Source organism: Carlito syrichta, unplaced genomic scaffold (genome assembly GCF_000164805.1).
Source record: "Carlito syrichta isolate Samal-C Ts95f unplaced genomic scaffold, Tarsius_syrichta-2.0.1 Scaffold307123, whole genome shotgun sequence".
Classification (NCBI taxonomy): Eukaryota; Metazoa; Chordata; class Mammalia; order Primates; family Tarsiidae; genus Carlito; species Carlito syrichta.
In genome coordinates this window covers 767,832-791,850 of record NW_007251219.1, presented here as the reverse complement: position 1 = coordinate 791,850, position 24,019 = coordinate 767,832, and the positions used below count along the sequence as shown (strand labels likewise).

Here is a 24,019-nt window from a genome sequence, read left to right as displayed (position 1 = left end):
GTTTTTCTGCTTTAGGCTTTTCTGGAGTAGGTTCTCCAGGCACTACCCTCACTTGGTTTGGGGTAGCAGAATCTTTCTTACCAGCCTCCCCACCCCACCCCAGGGAAGGCAGACAAAATATTCCAGTATTTCCTCATTGGCTCCACAATTATGTACCATCATCCCTCTTTTCAGTTATTTCAGATTTGCTAGTTGTCCCTTATTTTCTGGGGGTGGATGATAGGGTAAAGGTCATGGGACTGGTCTAACCTCCATCAGTAATTCTGTGAGGATGTTCTAGTCCACCTCTCTTTAGAATGGGCTCTAGCTGAAATTCCACAATAGCAAGAAAAGAACCACTTAATACCTTGTTACCTGATTATGAACAAGTCTTCCCACCTTTTTACTTTAACTTCTTAGCATGTAAAATGCGATTCATACTTCTCATTTAAAAAATTTTGGTTTTTAAAAAAATATCTGCCCTTTAGGTAGAATTACTCTATCTTCCTTTAACAATAAATATAGGAGCCCACATAATTAAATGGATTACAAATGAATGAGCTGTGCCTTTACACAAAATCTATTTCAACTACAAAGGCTCAAATAATTGATGTGACTTGTGAAAAAGATTGAAAGATAAACTTTTTTATATTTCTTACACATATTTAGCTGCATATTCTTTAAAAGGTTGCTTTTTCATTCTGTTACTAGGTGTTTATTACGCTATTCAATGCATAGCATAGTGTTCTAAAAAATAAAATGCTTTGTCAGAAATCTATCATGACGATATTCATGAGCATTTCTACAGCATTTGGCATCTGAAAAGTGAAAAGTGTTTTTCTGTAACCTTATAATGCATTTGATATTTAGACCTGAGTCCAGGTCCTCCGTGCCATACTTCCTCCCCAGCGATGGCAAGTGGGAAGTGGAGACTTTCCTGCTAGCCAGATCACCTTTGAGGGCCCCATCTGTAAACACCACCGAGCAGGGTGGCACCAGACTCACAGTTTCATGTACAATGTTGACCTACGTTGTTCACTCCATAACAAAATAAAATGTAGACATTATGGCACTTTAAACACAGAAGGCTTTCAAATAAATATTTGTTTGAATTTCCTTGAGGGATAGATACCTGGTTGACAACAATCTCTTCCCAGCATCACTCAGGGTAGAGATGTGTTGATTTGGGGAAATTCGGCTTGAGTTTTTCTCTGGTACACATGAGATAATAGTACTTTTTTAAAAGAAATATTTTCTAACAATTTTTTCAAAACTGAACCCTTTTGATAGAGTCTACTTTCAAAACACTCTGCCTGAATTACAGCACACTTCATCTTGGCCTTCGCTGCTGTTGTTCCAAGAATTCAGGAGCTCTGATCTAGGTGAGAAGCAGGGTAATCTGGCGGAAGGTAAAGGGGTGACTCTTTTGGGGGGAAGGCAATGTGTTCCGTGATTGAGGTTGTCTACTGAACATAAGGTGACACTGCAGCCAGGAATGCATCCCAGGGGAATTGTGTCATGTTGTAAAGGTAACATACTTTACATGGCATCATTAATTGCAGATGTTCATTTTCTTTTCTTTTCTTTTCTTTTTGAGTTGGAGTCTCACTTTGTCACCCAAGTTGGGGTGCATCAACCTGCTGGGCTCAGGTGATCCTTCCACCTCAGCCTTCCAAGTAGCTGGAATTACAGGCACGCACCACCACACCCGGCTAATTTTTTGATTTATTGTAGAGATGAGGTCTCACCAAGTTGTCCAGGCTGGCCTTGAACCCATGCGCTCAGACAGTCCTCTTACCTCAGCTTCCCGAAGTGCTGGGATTACAGGCGTGAGCCACTGTGACCCCCCCAATCGCCCCCCGGCTCCCCCACCTTTTTTTTTAGAAAGCAGGGTTTATTGAGAGGATAGAAAAGCTCCCTCATTTTTTGAGTTGGAGTCTCACTCTGTCACCCAGGCTGCAGTACACTCACAGCCACCCCAGCATCAACCTACTGGGCTCCAGCAATCATTCTGCCTCAGACTTCCTAGTAGCTGGAACTACAGGCATGCACTACTATGCTGGGCTAATTATTTATTTATTGTAGAGATGAGGTCTTGCCAAGTTGCCTGGGGTGGTCTCAAAAACCTGCAGGCTCAGGTAATCCACTCACCTCGGCCTCCCAATGTGCTGGGATTACTGGCTGAGCCACTGAGCCCGGCCTGTTCATTTTCTTGCTAGTACAAAACTCTATTTTGTGAAATTACCACATGAAATTATAACCAGAATGGCAATCACTTTTGAAATGGAAATTTTTTTTGAGAGGAGTTTTTTCCTGCCTTTTTGAGAGCTGTATTGGCTCCCATTTTAACAGCCGGTCAATTATGTATTCATATAAATGCAGTTTCATCTGACTCAACTTAAGGTTCATTATAGGAAATTGCAGAAATAGAAATATGTTGAGTCTAGGAACGGAGTGGACCAACTTTCATTTACTGAGATGACTTTCCAATGACAGTGGCTGTTCAGGAAAACATGATTACACTGTATCACTTGAGAACCTCTTCAGCTTCTAGATTTAGAAGGAGAGTGGCCTAAGTGAGGAAATTGTTGAAAAGCTCATCCAGAATCTGACTGAATCAATCAATGATCGTTATTTGCTGAGACTGTCTGGGTATTTTTATCTCACAGTTTCCTGACTCTGTCTCAGGGAACTATATTCCCAACTAAATTCCAGGAGATAGCTACTAGGCTCAAAAACAAACTCCCCACTATTGCAAAATAGATGCTTTTCAGAGCAAAAACTACAATGCACTTGTTAGTTTGAAAAATAAAACCTTCTAGATAATCTGTATGTTTACAACACTAAGTACCAAATCTATGGAACACTTTGGAGTGTAGGAATTTAAATCTTCTATAATACCATTACATAAATTAAAAATATCTATAAACATACATTTTAAAGAAAACATGTAAGCAAAAAGATGCATGAGCCAATAGAATGGTTCTCTCTCTCTCTCTCTCTCTCTGTCTCTCTGTGTGTGTGTGTGTATGTGTGTGTGTGTGTAGTGTGAATGGAATGGAATGCAAAGCTAAAATGAAATATAAGAAAGGGAGAGTGTGAGTGTGACGAATTCAACACTGCTCTTGAGTTTACCCCGCCAAAAAACAAAGCATTGTATTTTCCTATAATCATGCTAGTTGAAAGGCAAATTTTTCTTGAAAAACAGAAACTGTCCAATCTGAGTGAGACAAAAAAGATCAGTACCTCATTTAAAACCTAGCTCAGAAATTCCTGACTTGATTGACAGATCCTCATGCTTAGCAAAAGAAATACTGACACCACCATAGCTTATTCTCAAGGGAAAATATTAGTGCCTTTCCTTTCCTCCAGTGATGGGGTATTTATTACTATCATGAATTTTGACAATATGGAAATCAAAGTATTTTTAAAACTCCATTCTTTAAGAAAGAGCTTAAATGAACATAAGCAAATAATGATGCTTGCAATTGTTACAGAATTTTACAATTTTCAAAACATCTTCACTTGTCTCAGTTTATTTGAGTATTACAAAAATTCTATGAGGTAAGAATGTTAGTACTAGTCTCATTCATAAGTGAGGTTATAGAAGGTCAAATAAATCAAGTTAAAATGTCCAAGGTCACATGACCAAAAATTAAGTGGCAGAAGTGACATTAGAAATCATTTGCTCTCTCACAAACTTAGTTCTTCACCTTTGCTCTATCTTAGTAAATAGTGCAATGTAAACAGCTCTTCCAAACAGAATTCTGACAGTCATCTATTTCTTGGACACTCTTTCTCTGAATCTTTGCATGATTTGATCTCTGCTTCATTCAGATCCCTGCCCAAATGTCATCTCTTCAGAGTAGTCTCTCCTGACCATCCTATAAAATATACTTCTCCCATCACTCTCTATCCCCTCACTTAAATTTGTATTACTTATTTGATTTTTTAAAAAAATTTCCCACTAAAAGATGAGCCCCATAAGAGCAAAGAGTTAGTCTCTTTTGTATACCACTACTTGGGACAGTTAGTTTGGGGTCTATATAGACTGAACCCATCAATGATCGCTATTCGCTGAGATTGTCTTGGTATTTTTATCTCACAATTTCCTGACTCTCTCTCAGGGGACTATATTCCCAACTAAATTCCAGGAGATAGCTACTAGGCTCAAAAACATTGTTGAAAACTAAAAAATGAAACAGATTACCTTTCCCTTTATTCCTATCATTCAGTAGGTTACCAGTTCTTATAAATTATTCAAGAATATCTGTTCTCTCCCCTTCCCTGCTTCCACTGGTTAAGTTTAAACTCTCATCATTTCTCTTCTAAAGTAGTATTGTCATATATTCCCCAGTTGGTCTCCCTCTTCTTAACCTGCATTTCCCCAATCTATTCTCCACCTTGCTGCTAGGGTGATCTGTCAAAAATGTGTATTCAGTCACTCTCCCATTTAAAGCATTTAATGGCTTCATATAGCTTTCAGATTAAAAGCACAGCTCTTGAGCATGGCAGGCAGGTCTTTTCATGTTTGGCCATCTAGCTTCACCTTTCCCAAATCATTTTCTCCTTAGTGCTCCAAATATATTGAACCATTTACCATTTCCAGAACTCACCATCTTTTCATTTCCATACCTTTGCAAATACCATTTCTTTTTCTTTTTTTTTTTTTTGAGTTGGAGTCTCACGCTGTCGCCCAGACTGGAGTGCAGCGGCCGCTCCCGGCCACCGCAGCCTCGACCTGCTGGACTCCGGTGATCCTTCCGCCTCAGCCTTACAAGTAGCCGGAATTACAGGCATGCACTACCACGCCCGGCTGATTTTTTGATTTACTGTAGAGATGAGGTCTCACTGCCCAGGCGGGTCTCAAATCCGCGGGCTCAGGCAATCCACTCACCTCAGCCTCCCAAAGGCGTGGGATTACAGGCTGAGCCACCGAGCCCGGCTTGCAAATATCATTTCTTTATTTTGCTATTAATCCACTCCACTACCACTCAATTGGTTTCCAGGAGCCAGGAAAATAGAGTTTCAGGGTGCATGAGATCAGTACTGCTGAGTACCCCAAGCCTTTCTAATTTTACAGAATAGATATAGGAGAAGCTATGTCAGAGAGGCTTATGTGGGGGAACGAATGATGTCAAAGAAGTGGTGGCAGTGAATACAGAGTACTCTTTCCAAAGTTAGATAAGAAGGAAGAAAAAGGTGTTGTATGATCATTAGAAGGATATTTCAGGTTAAGGGAAAAAACCACTCATACCAGAAGATACGACAATTATGGTTTAAAATAAGGAGAGAGTTTGGGCTGGGTATGGTGGCTGATGTCTGTAGTCCCACCTACTCAGGAGGCTGAGGCAGGATGATCACTTGAGCCCAGGAGTTCAAACTTATAGTGAGCTATGATTGCACCACTGGGTGACATTATGTCTACCATGGATGGCACAGCGAGGCTCTGACTTTAAAGGAGGGAGAAAGAGACAGAGGAGAGAGCGGGAGAAACTGAGATAGTGAGATCTTGAGATGATGGAAAGAGTTGAGCACAAGGTCACCACTGTGAAACAAAAAGAAAAGAAGGCTAGGTAATTTTGGAAGGGATGGTGTGTTGAAGTAATTTTGGAAGGGATGGTGTGTTGAAGAATTCTCCCTGAGGCCTAAGGTTTTATGTCATATAGGAAGAAAAGACATCAGTTAAGAGTGAGAGGAGTTGAAGTTTAGAATAGTCACTGAGAAGAATGGGAGAGAAAGTGGAACAAAAGCATGTAAAAAGATTGGGAGACTAAGCTAAGGGCTCAGCTGAGCAGAAGGTTTGGGATTTTGCTAACTGATGCAGCAGACAGATAGGGTATGTAAGACAAAAGAATACTGGTGATATATGCGATTAGATGATTAACCTGGGGTACAGGTGGGAAGGCAATAAAGACAGTCAAGGAGAGGACTGACAAAATAAGTTCAAGATAACGGAGAGATCAAGGTATCAGAGACTTCAAGACTAGGTACAGTGGCTCACATCTGTAATCCCAGTGGCTCACATCTGTAATCACTATGGGAGGCCAAGGCAGTAGGATTGCCTCACATAGGCAACATAACAAGACCTTGTTGCTACCAATTCTCAAAAAAATTAGCCAGACGTGATGGCATGTGCCTGTAGACCCAGCTACTTGGAAAGTTGAGGGGGAAGGATTACCTGAGCCCAGGGGGTCTAGGCTGTGGTGAACAATGATTGTGCCACCGCACTCCAACCTGGGAGACAGAGTAAGACTCGGACTCAAAAACAAAAAACAAGGTATCAGAAACTTCAGTGAGGTCATTGAGTAGATATAGTGCGAGTTAGAGTACTCAAGAGCTGATAAGTTATGACAGGAGGTCAGAGAGAGGGAAACTGGAGTTGCTGAAGAAAAAAATCCTAGTGTTGTAAATTAGGGCTTGCCAATATTGTTCAAACTAATTTCTTGATTTAATGTTATCATTGACAATAGGCAACTAAATGCACCAGTGTAAATATACTCTTTAAGAAGTTAGAAATAAACCACGGCATTCCTCTAAATGCAGACTCGGTATGTTTATTGTGGCTGCTGTAACTTTTTCTTGTTAGTGAAATATGCCAAATTTTTTTTTTTTTTTTAGTGCTCTATATATGATTTCTTGCTCTTATCTCCCCAGGCTTGCTAGAGGGCTATCATCTATTGCTCCTTTTGCTTAACTTTACTATGCCTATAATCCTAAACTCATTCAACAGGCCTTTGGTATACTCTGCTTTGCATTGTTAATTACCATCCTATGCAATGGTGTGCTAGAAAATGTGTATTATTCAGCTAGGCCAGGAAAGGAGGGGCTGGGTCACTGCTTTGTAAAGTTTGCTGTTTTCCATGATATGAATCTTTCTACTGTGGTCAATTTTAAATCAATGTGACATCCTTGAACACAGAGTTGGGAAATGATACATAATTGTGCACCATATTTCCTGAGGACATAAAAAGGAAGTGATGTGATTTGAGTATTTATTGCCTTTGTTTTAACAACAGTCTTGTTTATTCCCCAAATCTTAGCAGTCAGCTCTCATAAGCTCAGAAGGACTGGCTTCAGCATAAAACTGATTTTATGTCTGCATTTTTTGTCTTATCACTTAAATTGGAGGCAGGTAGAGGTAGGGAGTCATGATTTAAATCCATTTGTATTGTCCACGGTGCTTAACCCAAGGTTACTCACTAAATATTTGTTGGAGAATTGATACATTTCTGGATTAAAAGCTATATATGACCTGTATAGTTTTGTGGTTGCCACATTAGCTGTTATAATTACTCTGATAAGTAAACTGGAAATATTTGTCCTGGTAAAAGTGTGGCTATAGATGTGTATATCTTGGAAATGAAAGCCCTTCCTCTGGTTGTTGAAGTAGAATATGTCTTCTATAGGAACACAAGTATGTATTATATCCTCATATGTATTCACAATGTTTCTTTATGGTTATGAAGGGATACTGAATTACCAACATAGTATAAATTCAAATTGGATATAAAGTTGCATCTATGTCTTAATTAAATGCTTCATAAATGCTATCCTTTAAGATGTAAGAGTATAATCACTAGCAGTTAATTATATTATAGAAACTAAATGAAACTCTGCAATTAATTATGCTATATAAATGATATTTATGGAATCCAATCTGGTGTAAAGAAATAAAATTGTTTTTAATGTGTTGTAAAGGGTTGTAATTCATCTCTGAGTGCAATATGTTATGCACCAAAATAAACATTTTCATCTTTTTCTAACTGAGTGAAAAATATGTCTTTCATGACGTCTACAGTTTTCAAGAAAATGTAAGGTAGTTTGTCATCTTAAAGATGCGATATTTGGTTCTTCCATTAAATTTCAAATTCTGTTATGCAATTTCTTAACAGAAACCTCAGAATTTAAAGAAATTCTAACTCTATATGTCCAGAGACTGTCTTTTGCTTCCCATGTTTTTGTGAATTTCATTAAATAGCTCAAGAACACCTAAAAGTCATCGCTTGTGTTTTGTTAGAAAGAGACTAAAAAAAGAAAAGAAACAGACTAATCACCATTTTCCCTCAATGTAAAGGTGTAGGTGGAGGCAGGGGGTGGGGGGTGGGGTCTGACGCATTTTCTTTCTTTTTCTTTTTCTTTCTTGAATTGGTGTCTCACTCCGTCGCCCAGGCTGGAGTGCAGTGGCATGCTCACGGCCACCCCAGTGTCTGCCTGCTGGGCTCAGGTGATCCTTCTGTCTCAGTCTTCCAAGTAGCTGGGACTACAGGCACGTGCTACTATGCCCGGCTAATATTTTATTTTTTATTCACTGTAGAGATGAGATCTCGCCAAATTGCCCAGGCTGTTCTTGAACCCAGGGAATCAAGCAATCCCCTCACCTCAGCCTCCCAAAGTGCTCAAGATCACAGGCTTGAGCCACCGTGCCCGGCCAGTAATTTTTTTTTAAAGAGATCCATTTGAGAGATATATTGAATCAACTCTTAATTGTTTTCCCTTTTTTTAACTCTATTTTATTATAAAAGATGTGGCATTCACATTTTCTAGCTAAGAGTCAATCTCATTTCAACTCACCCTTTTTTTTTTTAGATAAAAAAGCTAAAATTTAGAAAATATTGATTAGGATTTAGAAAACACGTTTTAAGAATGGAATTAAATCACCAGGGAAGGGTTTTGCAGTTATGTTTTAACCAATAGTATTTTAGATAGGTTTGTGATCATTTGTAAAAGAAAGCTTGAACAGTATGACCACTATTGTTTCTTATTGAAACAAGTCAAATTCTTGTTTGTGGCTCAGTGCATTTTTTTTTTTACAAATAGGCTTTTTTTAGGTTCACAGCAGAATTGAGTGGAAGGTACAGAGATTTCCCATATATACCCTGCTCTTGCAAATGCACAATCTCCCCCACTATAAAAATCTCACACTACAATAAACTGCATTTGTTATAAATGGTAAATCTACATTGACACATCATTATTGACCCAAAGTCCATAGTTTGTTTACATTTGGGTTCACACTTGGTGTTATGCATTCTATGGGTTTTGATAAATGTGTAATGCCTTTATCCACCATTATAACATTATATCAAATGGTTTCAATGTCCTAAAAATCCTCTGGACTCCACCTATTCATCCTTTCCTTCCTCCAATTGCTTGGTAACCTCTTATCTTTTTATTGTATCCATAGTTTTGCCTTTTCCAGAATGTCATATAGTTGAAATCATGTTAGGTAGCCTTTCCAAACTGGCTTCTTTAATGTGGTAACATGCAGTTAAGGTTCCTCCATGTCTTTTTGTGGCTTGATAGATCATTTCTTTTTAGTTCTAATATTCCGTTGTCTTGTTTGTTCTTTCACCTACTGAAGAACATCTTGGTTGCTTACAAGTTTGGGTAATAATGAATAAAGTTGCTATAAACATCCATGTACAGGTTTTCAGTGGACATATATTTTTAACTTCTTTGAGTTAATACCAAGGAGAATGATTGCTGGATCATATAGTAAGGGTATGTTTAGTTTTGTAAGAAACTATCAAACTGTATATATGTATGTATGTATGTATGTATGTATATTAGAGACAGGATTTCACTCTGCCACCCAAGCTGGAGTACAGTGGTGCCATCATAACTCACTACAACCTCAGACTCCTAGACTCTAGTAATCTTCCTGCTTCAGCCTCCTGAGTACCTGGGATTAAAGGAATGAGCTACTATACCCAGCTGTCAAACTGTCTTCTAAAGTGGCTGCACCATTTTGCATTTCTACCAGCACTAATGAGAGTTCCTGTTTCTCCATATCACCACCAGCATGTGGTGTTGTCAGTTTTCTGAATTTTGGCACATCTAATTTGTATGTAATGGCATCAAATTGTTTCATTGTCTTGATTTACCTTTTTTTTTTTTTTTTGAGTTGGAGTCTCACTCTGTGGCCCAGACTGGAGTGCAGTGGCTGCTTCCAGCCACAGCAGCCTCGACCTGCTGGGCTCTGGCGATCCTTCCTTCTCAGCCTTCCGAGTAGCCGGAATTACAGGCATGCGCTACCACGCCCGGCTGATTTTTTGATTTATTGTAGAGATGAGGTCTGGCTGCCCAGGCGGGTCTCGAACCCACGGGCTCAGGCAATCCACTCACCTCAGCCTCCCAAAGGCACGGGATTACAGGCTGAGCCACTGAGCCTGGCTGATTTACCTTTTTCTAATGACACATGTCAAATGCTTTGCCTGCATCTATTGATATGATCATGGGATTTTTCTTCTTTAACTTATTGATGTGGTCAATTATATTACTTGATTTTTGAATGTTGAACTAGCCTTTCATACTTAGAATAAATATCACTTGATCATTATTTTAGTCAATTCAGGTTGCTGTAACGAAGTAACAGACCATGTAGCTTAAGTAACAAGCATTTTTTTCCCCCTCACAATTCTGAAAGTTTGAGACTAAGTGCCGCCATTGGTCAGGTTCTTCCAAACTGCAAATGATTGTTTTCTTGTTGTATCCTCACATGGCAGGAAGAGAGTTAGAAAACTCTCTAAGTTCTCTTTTTATAAAGGCACTAATCTTATTCCTGAGAGCTCTACTCTCAAGACCTAAATTCTTTCCTAAAGACCCCACCTCCTAATACCATTATTTTGGGGGGTAGGATTTCAAAATATGGATTTTGAGGGTCCACAAACAATTAATAATAGTTATGGTATATAATTCTTTTTTATACCCTGTTGGATTTGACTTGCTAATATTTTGCTGATCTTTTTCATCTACATTCATGAAAGACTTTGGTCTGTAGTTTTCTTGTCATGACTTTGGTTTTAGTATTAATTTTAGCCTCATAGAATGTGTTAGGAAGTATTCTCTTTGTTTCCATCCTCTGAAAGAGATTGTAGATAATTTGTGTTATTTCTTGTTTACCTATTTGCTAGAATTCACCAGAGAACCCATCTGGGCCTGGTGCTTTCTTTTTTGTAAAGTTATTAATTATTGCTTCAATTTCTTTATTAGATATGGGCCTTTTCAGATTATTTTCTTCATGAATGAGTTTGTCAGGTTTTGTCTCTCAAGGAATCGGTCCATTTCATATAGGTTATCAAAACTATGTACAATCTATCAATTGTTTATAATATTTCTTTATCATTCATTTAATGTCCCTGAAATCTGCAGTGATAGTCCTTTCTTCATTTCTAATTCCTGCTTTATTTTTTATTATTTTTCTTTTTTTGCTTACTTTGGACTTAATTAGTTCTTCTTTTCTAGTCTTATGGTGGAAGCCTAGTTTATCTTATATCTTTCTTAATTTATATTTTCTTTGCCACACATATTACTTAGAAGCACATTTTAAAATTTTCACCTACATTGGAAATTTTCAGTTATCTTTCTATTACTTATTTCTAGTTTAATTCCATTGTGGTCTGACAGCATGCATTATATGATTTCTATTATTTTAAATTAGTTAAGGAGTGTCTTATGGACCAGAATGGGATCTGTCTTAGAGAATGTTTCAAGTGGGCTTGAGAAAAATGTGTATTCTGCTATTGTTAAGTGAAGTAGTCAATAGATGTTAGTTATATCCAGTTGATTGATAGTGTTATTAAGCTAAACTGTCTTTACTGATTTTCTGCTTACTGGATCTAATAGAAGGATGTTAAAGTTTCCAACTGTAATAGTGGACTTATCTATTTCTCCTTGCTGTTTTATCAGTCTTTGCCTCATTAATTTTTGATGCTCTGTTGTTAGCTACATATACATTACAAATTGTTATAGCATCTTGAAGAACTGGCCCTTTTATTAACATGAGTACCCATATTTATTCCTGTATTTTTTTTGTATTGATACTCATTCTATCTGAAATTAGTACAGTGTCTCCTGCTTTCTTTTGATTAGTGTTAGCGTGGTATAACTTTTTCTACACCTTTACTTTTTATCTATACTTGTCTTTGTATTTAAAGTGGGCTTCTTATAGACAACATATAGGTGAGTCTTGTTTTATGATCACTCTAACACTCTCTGTATCTTAATTGGTATATTTAGATGATGGACATTTAAAGTGGTTATTGATATAGTTGGTATATTAGTTTATTTTGTGTTGCTCTAAAGGAAATTCATAAAGAAGAAGTTATTTGGCTCACAGTTCTGCGGGTTGTACAAGAAGCATGGCTCTAACATCTGTTACTGGTGAGGACTTCAGGAAGTGTACTTTCATGGCAGAAGGTGAAAGAGGGGTAGGCATGCCACATGGTGGAGAGAGACAGCAAGTGAAAGAAGGGAGGTACCAGACTTTTTTAAAACAACTAGCTCTCTGAGAACTCACTCATCCCTAATGGGATGCCAATAAGTCATTCATGAAGGATCCACCTCCATGTCATAAACACCTCTCATTATGCCCCACTTCCAAAGTTGGGGATCACATTTCGACATGAGATTTGCAGGAGACAAACATTCAAACCATATAAGTCGGATTAATATGTACTATATTTGTTAGTTTCCTTTTTTTTTTAACTTTTAAATTTTTTATTTTAAAGATGTGGGGTATAATTCAGGGTTAGGTATATATTCATTATGCAGTTATGTCTGTTGATGAGATGTGCCCCTCTTCCACAGGCTGATTCTCACTACTGCCAATCCCACCTCCCGCCCCCTCACGTCCTCCCCGCAGTTTCCCACTACTGCCAATCCTTTTCTTATAGTATTACAATAGTTGAAGGTCCGCTTATGAGTGAGAACATGTGATATCAGTTCTCTGTTTCTGTGAAAGATCACTCAATATCATAGACTCTAAGTCCATCCCGGTTGCTGTGAAGCTCATGATTTTGCTCTTCTTTATGGCTGAGCAATATTCCATCGTGTATATGTACCACATTTTTTTAATCCAGTCCTCTTTTGATGGACAGCACAGTTGGTTTCATGTTCTTGCTACTGTGAACAATGTTGTGATAAACATACATGTGTAGGTATCCTTTTTATAGAGTGATTTGAGTTCTTCCGGGTATATTCTCAGTAGGGGGACTGCAGGGTCATATGGAAGGTTGATTTTTAGAACTTTTAGGAATTGCCACACTGTTTTCCACAAAGGCTGTACTAGTTTACACTCCCACCAACAGTGTAGAAGTGTTCCCACATCCTCTCCAGCAACCGTTATTTTTTGAGTTATTGATGATGACCATCCTGACTGGAGTTAGGTGGTCTCTCAGTATGATTTTAATTTGCATTTCTTTGATGACTAGTGAGGCTGAGCATTTTTTCATGCGTCTGTTGGCTGCTTATATGTCTTCTTTTGAGAAATGTGTATTCATATCTTTTGCCTACTTTGTAATGGGGCTGTTTGTTTTTTTCTTTTCAAGATGTTTGAGTTCCTTGTAGATCCTGATGTTAGGCCTTTGTCAGATAATACAGTTGGCAAATATTTTTTCTCAGTCTGTGGGCTGTCTCCCTGCTCTCTCAATGGTTTCTTTGGCTTTGCAGAAGCTTGTCAGTTTGAGGAGGTCCCACTTGTCTATCTTATCTCTTATGGCATGGGCACTTGGGGTTTTGATCAGGAACTGGTTGCCAGTTCCAATTTCCATAAGAGTCTCCTGCATTTTCTAAGGTTCTTATAGTTTGAGGTTTTACGTTTAAGTCTTTGATCCATTTGGAGTAGACTTCTGTGTACGGGAATAGGTAAGGGTCTTGTTTTAGTCTTCTGCATGTGGTCAGCCAGTTTTTCCAACACCATTTACTGAATAGGTTCTCCTTTCCCCAGTGGTTGGTGGTGGAGACTTTGTTGAAGATGAGTGGTTAAGAAATTGAGGTTTTGCTTCTGGAATCTCAATCCTGTTCCATTGGTCTATATGCCTGTGTTTGTACCAATACCAGGTTGTTTTGATTATTGTAGCTTTAAAATAAAGTTTAAAGTCTGGGAGTGTGATAACTTGCTTTTTTTTTTTTTTTTTTTTTTTTTGCTGAGGATTGTTTTTGCTATTCGTGGTCATTTATGTTTCCATATACATTCCTGTATTGTTGTTTCCAGGTCTGAGAAGAACGCTGCTGGTAACTTGATGGGTATTGTGTTAAATCTGTAGACTGCCTTAGGTAGAATGGATATCTTACAATGTTGACTCTTCCAATTCATGAGCATGGAATATTTTTCCACTTATTTGTGTCATCTTTGATTTCTTTGAGCAATGTTTTGTAGTTTTCATTGTAAAGGTCTTTCACATCTCTGGTTAGGAAGATGCCAAGGTAATTCATTTTTTTTGTGGCTACTGTGAATGGGATTGTGCTTTTTATTTGGGTTTCTGTTTATTATTGATGTGTAAAAATGCAATTGTCTTTTGCATATTTATTTTATACCTTGAGTATTTGTTACTGTTTTCTATTCATTTTCCTTTTTCTTTGTTCTTTTTTTTTTTTTTTTTTCTTTTTTAAGTTGAAGTCTTACTCTGTCGCCTTGGCTAAGTGCAGTGGCACAATCACCACAGCTAACCACAGTCTAGAAATAAAGCTATCCTCCTGCCTCAGCCTCCTGAGTAGCTGAGACTATAGGCATGCTTCACTACACCCAGCTAATTTTGTGATTTTTTTTTTTTTTTTGTAGAGATGGCATCTGTGTTGCCTAAGCTGGTCTGGAATACCTGGGCTCAAGTGATCCTCTCACCTTGCCTCCCAAAGTGTTGGAATTACAAGCATGAGCTACTGTACTTGGCTGCTTTTGTGTTTTTAATGAACACTTTATATGATTCCATTTTCTCCGCATATCAATTATCACTTTTTTAAAAGACATTTTTTTGGGTTATTGACCTATCATTTGCAATTTACACTTACAACTAATCAAAGTCCACTTTCAACACTATACTACACAGGTAGTGCAAATACCTTATAATAACATAGCAGTTCTAATTTTTCCCTCTCTCCCATTCCTTGTATTATTGCTGTATTTATTTTACGTACACATAGCAGATATATCATATATTCATATACATGTGTATATATAAAATATATAATACACATAAGCAAGTATAAGTATATACATTTTGCCATTATTATTTTGAACAAATTATCTGTTCGATAAGTTAAGAATAACACAAGCAAAAATTTTATTTTACCTTTACTTTTTCTTCTTCCGATGTCCTTTGTTTCCTTATATAGATCTGAGTTTCTGACCTACATATTTTCCTTCTCTCCAAAGAACTTCTTTGAACATTTCTTGAAAGGCAAGTCTACTGGCAACAAATTCTTTCAATTTTTGTTTGAGAAAATTGTATTTCTCTTTCACTTTTAAAGGATAATTTCACAGTGTACAGAATTCTAGTCTGGTGGGGTATTTTTTTTTTAAACTTCACTTCACTCTCTCTTTGCTTGTAAAATTTCCGAAGAGAAATCAGATATAATTCTTATCTTTGCTCTTCTGTAAACACAGTGTTTTCCCCCTGTGATTTTGTCAAAGTTTTTCTTCATCTGATTTTCTGCTTTTAAATATGTTATGTCAAGGTGTCTTTTGGCATTTTTCCTTCTTGGTGTCTCTAAGATGGCTGGATCTAGGGTTTGGTGTTTAATTTTAATTTGGGGAAATTCTTAGTCATTGCTCCAAATAGTTTTTTTTTTCCCCCTCTTCCCTTTTCTGTTGTTTCCATTACATGTATATTATACCTTTTGCAGTTGTCCCATAGTGTTTTGATATTCTGCTTTTTTTTCCAGTTATTTTTCTTTTTTGTTTTCAAAGTTTCTATTAACATATCCTCAGCTCAGAAATTCTTTCCTGAGTCTAGTCTACAAATGAGTCCGGCATTTTTCATTTCTGTTTCTGTTTTTGATTGTTAGCATTTCTTCATGGTTATTATTTCTTAGAATTTCCATCTCTCTGCTTACATCTGTTCTTGTATGCTGTCTACTCTATCCATTCCCTTAGTATATTAATCATAATTTTTAAAAATTCCCTGCCTGATCATTCAAATCTTCTTGCCATATCTGATTCTGGTTCTGATGCTTGCTCTATCTCTTTCAACTTTAAAAAAAACCTTTTAATTTATTACTAATAGCTGAACATGATTTTTGAGTATAGATCTACTGTAAATAGGCCTTCAGTAAAGTGGTGAGCTGTAGGGGAAGGTGAAGTGGTTTATAGTCCTGTGATAAGATCTCATTCTTTTGGTGAGCCTGTATCTCTGAACTGTGAACTTCACAAATCCTTCAGTTTTGTTCACGCCCCTGTCTTAGGTAGGGCCAGAGGGCTAAAGTGGTTTATTTTCTTTCCCTGGGTTAGTTATTCTCTTTCAAAGATCCAGTAGTTTAGGTCCTGGCAAAATAATTTCTCTTGAGGGCAGGCTTTGGTAAGAACAATATGTTCTATTATATTTCAAAACAGTTCTTTTCCTTTCCCTCTACCAGAAGCAAGAGGGGATTTTTTCACTGATACTCACTGTAAAAACTCAGTTGAACTCCTGGAAGTAAAACATAAAATCGGGAAGATCCCTAATGACTGGGTCCCCCTGAATTTTTAACTCTCACTGTTGCCCATGTTGAGTATCTAGAAATTTGTCAATTACAGCTGAGTTTTTCCTGCCCTGGTGCTGGTGACTTTGGAGGTTTCTGCTCATGGATATCCCTGTGGTCCAAGTTGTGATTCTCAGTATTTACCTGTCTCTTCAATTTGGGGGAAAGAAAATCTCCCTGTCATCTTACTTCTATGATGGGTCTAAGGAAAGTTGTTTATTTTTCAGTTTGTTCCTTTTTTTTTTTAACTTATTGTTAGGATGGGATGAGAACTTCTAAGCACCTTGCTTGCTTGCCAGACTAAAAACCGGAAGTCTCGATGCATTTTTCTAAGACATCTTTATCAAGGTATACAGTACCTTAAAAGATACAAAATTTATATCCCATAACATTTCCTCATTGAAAATGTATAAGTCAATGATCTTTAAGCAAATTTATAGAGTTGTGTAAAACTCAACAATCATCACAAGAAGTTTATCACCCTAGAAATTTCACTTGTACCCTCCTTTGGGAACCCTGCTCCTTTTTATCACCCTAGAAATTTTTTATCACCCTAGAAATTTCACTTGTACCCTCCTTTGGGAACCCTGCTCCTACCACTAGTCCTAGGTAGCCACTGCGGTTTCTGTCCCCATAAATTTACATTGTTTGGATATTTCATATAAATGGAATCATACTACATATAATCTTTTTGTCTGACTCCTGTCAGTCAGCTTAATGTTTTTGACATTTATCCATGTTGTAGCATTTATGTCAAAGCACTTACTTTTGTTTTTTCTTTTTAATTTCTCATTTTAAAGATGTGGGGTACAATTCAGGGGTCAATGAATTTTTAAAATGAAAAAATTAAAAGACAATAGCTGTTTTCTATTAATAAATTAATTAGTTATTAATAAATATCTAAGCAGATCAAAAACAAGAATGAACACTATTCAGATTCACCTTCTATAAACATGCCATCTTGGGTATTACACATGAAACATGATGATTGTTCTACAGATTATACTCACAGACTATTGGCTAGTCAACTGACCTGGAAGAGTGATTTCAAAAGTTTCACCAACAAAACTATATTTTGAAAATATATTATAGATGCACCTGTATTGATTAATTTCATTAGATTGCAACAATAAACAACAAATGCACAAAGTTGCTGTCAGGAGAACATATTGCATGAGTGACTTCTTTCCTGAAAACTCTAACCTTGCCAAAAACATTGAATAGTTAACATAGGAGTTTTTTAAAAACCAGCTTGAAAGTTCCAAGGCTGCCATGGGCTTATCATTGTAAAAAGTTTGAACATCACAGAATGTTCATGCATATAAACTATTGTACTTACAAATTATCCTCGAGTCTCTTCAGGGAGTCCAAAATCAATGAATGAACACTGTCTAAGGAGCAGGAGCCAAAGCAATTTAGGGCTGGAATATATCTAATTTTCATAACCCAGTCATTATGTAGCTTTCTTTTAACGCTGGAAATTTAAAAATAGGGGAGGGATTTATGTTAGACACACAAACACATAATGTTAAGTTTCTATTTGACATTTTATTTTTATCTTAGCAGAATTATAACTCTAAATTGTGTTACATCAGCATATATAATATAGACTATCCATTATACCACTTATAACTGTTTTACTAAATGTTCACAACCAAGCATGTTTAAAATAAAAAAAAACTTTAAAATGCTGTCATCAAATTTTGAGCTATAAATCTAGAATTAAAAGAATAGTCTAGAAACCCAATCCAATACTGACATTTTTATCCAAGTCCAATATTGGCACTTTTATCTTTACTAAAAACTTAGTTCTGATCATCCAAATAGAGCATTATGCTTCATATACTTTTATATCTTATGTGAATCATTTAATTTGAAATACATATTTGTATTTTCCATTAATACTTTAAAAACTGAAGAACTGAGAAATTTGTAATCCCAGAGCACTGCCAAAGCTAAGACTTGAAGAGTCATCATATTTCTTGTCAGAGGGTTACCTATATGTTCACAAAACATTTGAGTGAGAGGCTTAGGGTTAGAACCAAAACCTCTGCCTCAAAATTCTTGTCTTAATCCAGAATAAGCTGTCTTCAGGGTATTATGTTTACTCATATTTAATGGCTCATTTGTCTACTTAGTCACAAACATTTATTGAGCACCTACTATATTTCATGTACCAAGAACATAAGAAAGATTAAGGTAAAATTCTTGTCACCAAGTTGCTTAGCTTCTAGTTGACAAGTAGACATGTTTATAGCTCAAGGCATCAAAATTTTACACTTTGGCACTCAACAGAGTAGAGAGGGATATTTCTATTTCCATGCTAGATTGTGTTTAATGACGAACTTTGGATGCTGGCAACTTCTTTCTTTAATTTGTATGATACTTTGCTTATCAGTGTTTGCTACCTGTACCCTACTCATTCAACATGAATGAATTCTGTGGATGTCAGCAGCAAGATATAATAGCTCCACTGGCTTTAATACTTTACATTCTGTCAGGTTTATAGATCTCTTGGTATAAGAAAATGTCTCAACACTCAACCTATATAACACATCAGTCGTATGATTATATCATCTACGTGTATATCATAACACACATAAACTAATATGAATTAGCCTTCATTTAACTGTACCCAGGTTCCTCAAATTCCTCAGATTCCCAAATCTCATTACTGACATATCTTTCAGATGAAAATAGGAATTGAAAAACAAGCCATGGAATTTTTTGACTGGTGACTCACATTTATCTCATGAAGAGAAGAATCATGTCTCAGCATCTATTCTAAAAGCCTATGATAATTGGAATGAAATACTACTGCAAAGAGCAACATATCACATACTGGGAAAGTCCCTTAAAGGTCTAATTCTTTGGTGAGAGCAAGTAATACCGTTCATATCTAAAGAGTGAAAAATGGAACCAGTTAATTTTTTTATGTCATTCTTTGAGTTCCAGTAATGAGGCTAGTCTTAATCCCATGTAGTAAACAGTTGTAATGAGCTTCTAACTGCATATTCTAACTCTGGGAAAAAATATTTGCTACATTTATAACAAAGTACAATCCTATTTTTTAAAACTTTTTTTTAACTATAAAGGAAAAATATTCATTGTACTGTAATTTAGAAAGTATTTTTAGAAAGAAACATAAAATAGAAAATAAAACTCACTTCTCTGAGGTTCTATAGAAATTATTATTAATATTTTGGATATTTATACTATTTTTCTAAGTAGAAATACATACACACACATATGTGTTTATAAAATTGGATTTATGTGTCCACAGGAAAATAATTTTTTACTTGACATTATACCACAAACATTTTTCTTTTTTAAAAAAATTATTTATTTATTTATTTATTTTTCCATTGTGGGGTACAGTTAAGGGTTAGGTATACAAATATGCTCTGTTCAGGCACTCTTGTTGATAAGAGGTGTCTCCCTGTCCCCAAATATTTACTACCATTAATCCCATCTCCCTTCCCCTCCCACCCTCATAGTTTCCCACCACTGTCAGTCATTTTCTTATAGTATTATGTTGGATGTTCAAGGTCCACTATATGAGTGAGAACATGTGATACTCAGATCTTTGCCTCTGTGAGAGATCACTCAGTATTATAGACTCTAATTCCATTCAGGTTGCTGCAAAATTCATGATTTTGTTCTTTTATATGGCTGTGTAGTATTCCATCGTGTATATGTACCACATTTTTTTAATCCAGTCCTCTTTGGATGGACAGCATGGTTGCTTCCAGGTTCTTGCTATTGTGAACAATGCTGTGATAAACATGCGTGTACAGGTATCTTTTTTATAGAGTGATTTGAGTTCTTCAGGGTATATTCCCAGTAGGGGGATTGCGGGGTCATATGGGAGGTCAATATTTAGAGCTTTTAGGAATCGCCATACTGTTTTCCACAGAGGTTGCACTAGTTTGCACTCGCACCAACAGTGTAGAAGTATTCCCTTTTTGGAACACCCTCTCCAGCAACTATTATTTTTTGAGTTATTGATAATTGCCATTCTGACTGGAGTTAGGTGGTATCTCAGTGTGGTTTTGATTTGCATCTCCCTGATGATTAGTGAGGTTGAACATTTTTTCATGTGTTTGTTGGCTGCTCGGATGTCTTCCTTTGAGAAGTGTCTGTTCATATCTTTTGTCCACTTTATAATGGGGTTGTTTGTTTTTTTCTTTTCAGCATGTTTGAGTTCCTTGTAGATCCAAGATGTTAAGCCTTTGTCAGACCTGGAGTTGGCAAATGCTTTTTCCCAGTCTGTAGGCTGTCTCCCTGCTCTCTTGATGGTTTCTTTGGCTTTGCAGAAGCTTGTCAGTTTAATGAGGTCCCACTTGTCTATCTTATCTCTTATGGCCTGTGGGTTTCGGGTTTTGTTCAGGAATTGGATGCCAGCTCCAATTTCCATGAGGGTATGTCCTTCATTTTCTAAGGTTCTTATGGTTTGAGGTTTTACACTTAGGTCTCTGATCCATTTAGAGTTAATTTTTGTGTATGGGGATAGATAGGGGTCCTGCTTCAATCTTCTGCATGTGGTCAGCCAGTTTTCCCAGCACTATTTACTGAATAGGTTCTCCTCTCCCTAGTGGTATATGGTGGAGGCTTTGTCGAAGATGAGTTGGTTGAGAAATTGAGGTTTTACTTCTGGAATCTCAATTCTATTCCATTGGTCTATATGCCTGTTCCTGTATCAATACCAAGCTGTTTTGATGATTGTAGTTTTATAGTAAAGTTTGATGTCTGGTAATGTGATACCACCTGCTTTGTGTTTTTTTTTTTGCTGAGGATTGTTCTGGCTATTCTTGGTCGTTTGTGTTTCCATATGAATTCCTGTGTTGCTTTTTCTAGGTCTGAGAAGAATGTTGCTGGTAATTTGATGGGTATTGCATTAAATCTTTAGATCGCCTTAGGTAAGATGGACATCTTCACAATGTTGATTCTTCCAATTCATGAGCATGGGATATTTTTCCACTTGTTTGTGTCAACTTTGATTTCTTTGAGCAGTGTTTTGTAGTTTTCATTGTAAAGGTCTTTCACACTTCTGGTTAGGAAGATGCCAAGGAATTTCATTTTTTTTGTGGCTATTGTGAATGGGATTGTGGTTTTTATTTGAGTTTCTGCTTGTTTATTATTGGTGTAAAGAAATGTGATTGTCTTTTGCACATTTATTTTATATCCTGAGATTTTACCAAAGTCCTTTATCAGTGTACAGAGGTTTTTGACAGATTCTCTTGAGTTTTCAAGGTATACAATCATGTCATCTGCAAAGAGAGATAGCTTGACTTCCTCTTTTCCTATTTGAATACCTCTGATTGCCTTCTCTTCTCTGATTGCTCTAGCCAGGACTTCCAATACTATATTGAACAGGAGGGGTAAGACAAGTGGCATCCTTGTCTTGTTCTCGTTTTCAGGGGAAATGGTTCTAGTTTTTGTCCATTTAGGAGTATGCTGGCTGTGGGTTTCTTGTAGATGACTTTTACTATTTTGAGGTATGTTCCCCATATGCCTAGGTTTTCGAGGTTTTTTTATCAAGAAGGGTGCTGGATTTTACCAAAAGCTTTTTCTGCATCTAATGATTATGTGGTTTTTGTTTTGACATCTGTTGATGTATTTAATTACATTTATGGTTTTACGAATGTTGAACCAGCCTTGCATCCCAGGGATGAAGCCTACTTGGTCATGATGGATGATTTTTGAGATGTGTTATTGAATCCGGTTCGCTAGGATCTTGTTGAGAATTTTAGCATCTATGTTCATCAAAGATATTGGCCTGTAGTTCTCTTTCTTTGTTGGGTCTTTACCTGGCTTGGGTCACAAACATTTTTCATATTATTATTTTTCAAAACATAATTAATGAGTGCATGACATTACCTAATGTAGTTATACTATGATTTATTAAACATCCTTGAAACTTTAATATTTTTATCTGTCTGATGAAAAAAACCTATCATATATACACACATTATATATATCTCATTTATATTATATGAGAGGGGACCCCCCAAAATAAAATGTATCTACAAAAAATTGTGTATTTTTTCTTACGTTTAAATTTTAGTCACCTTCAAAGTATTCTCTGTTGGATGCAATACACCTACTGAGTTTTTTCTACTGCTCAAAACAGTTTTTAAAGTCATCAATTTGCATGCTATTTGGTGCTTCTGTCATCTTTTGTTTCACTTCTTCCACATCGGCAAAAACATTTCCCTTTGAGGATTTTTTTCATTCAGGGAAACAAAAAGTTGCTCGTACAAGATCAGGTGAATAAGGAGGGTGGTGCATGAGGAACATGCCATTTTTGGTAAAAATTGCTGAATACTCAGCATGGTGTGGGTAGGTACATTGTCATGGTGGAAGAACCAAATACCTGTTTACCACAACTGGGGATGTTTCTTCCACAAATCATGATGCAACCTTCTCAAAACTTCCAGATAAAAATTTTAGTTGACTGTTTAATCTGGAGGAACAAATTTCATGTGTACTACAAGGGGTTTGCCCTCTAAAAGATAACTCTGTTTTTGGGGGGATTCCCCTCATATATTTATATATCTGAATTATCTATGTAAGTGACTACTCATTTAAATGAATCATTCTCCTGTGGTTGGACACTGTATAATTTATCATTAGAAATACTGCTGTGAGGACCCCACTTATATTTTTGAAGTTACAGGTCCCACATATATAAATGTTTATGAAGACACTAGATGCATTTTCCCAAATTGCTTTCCAGAAAAGCAGATCAAACCCATACTTCTACTACCAACAGTATGTGAAGAATGTCCATCTCACAGCATCTTCCCCATTTTTAATTTTGTTTCAATTTTATAAGTAAAAAATTGTATCTGATTTTACATCATATTTTTTTGATTAATAAGGAAGATACATTTAATACAGAATGTGTTTTCTGCTTATAAAAGCAACATATACCTTCCTCTAAAAACTTCAGAGACCTTGCTATTTTAAGGAAGATAATAATCATCAGCTGGAGATAACTGTTATTAGCATTTTTGTCAAATAATCACTTTGAAATATTTATTGACCATTTGTACCATGTAAATTATCTTGTATGTAAATTATCTGTTCATTTTTCTCTTGAAGGATTCTTATTTTAATTGAATTCTAAGACCTATTACAAAGTATCAACCCACTGTCATATTTGTCAAAAATGTTTACTCTAGTTTGTTATTCACTTTTTAAATGTTATCTTTTGGTGTCCAGAAAGTTTTATTTTATATATAGTCATATTTATTAACTTTTTCTTTGAATTCTATATGCATTGCTTTTATGTTTAGAATCTTTTCCCATATTCAAGTGCTAATAAGTAGTCACATATATCTTTTACAGTTTTTTCATAATTTAATTTTTTTATTTAACTTTCCAATCCACTTAAGTATCAGTTTTAGTTGTCAGCAGCAACTTAAAATTAGAAATTTCAGTTGCTAATTTTCCTGTTATTCCTTATTCAGTTTTGTATCTAAGATCTCTAACATTGGGTCTGGCAATGACTAATTTTTTTTTTTTTAAGTTGGAGTCTCACTCTGTTGCCCAGACTGAAGTGCAGTGACACACTCCC

General features: G+C 36.4%; 1 protein-coding gene across 1 annotated transcript in view; it reads right to left on the bottom strand.

Moving 5' to 3' along the window:
* WDR64 (WD repeat domain 64) overlaps window positions 1-24,019 on the bottom strand; it is a gene marked incomplete at its 3' end in the record, with an annotated part of 108,357 nt that overhangs the window by 49,196 nt on the left and 35,142 nt on the right. The window contains exon 8 of the mRNA XM_008063895.1: window positions 17,777-17,911. Coding sequence (XP_008062086.1) covers window positions 17,777-17,911 — 135 coding nt within the window. The remainder of the gene's footprint in view (window positions 1-17,776; window positions 17,912-24,019) is intronic.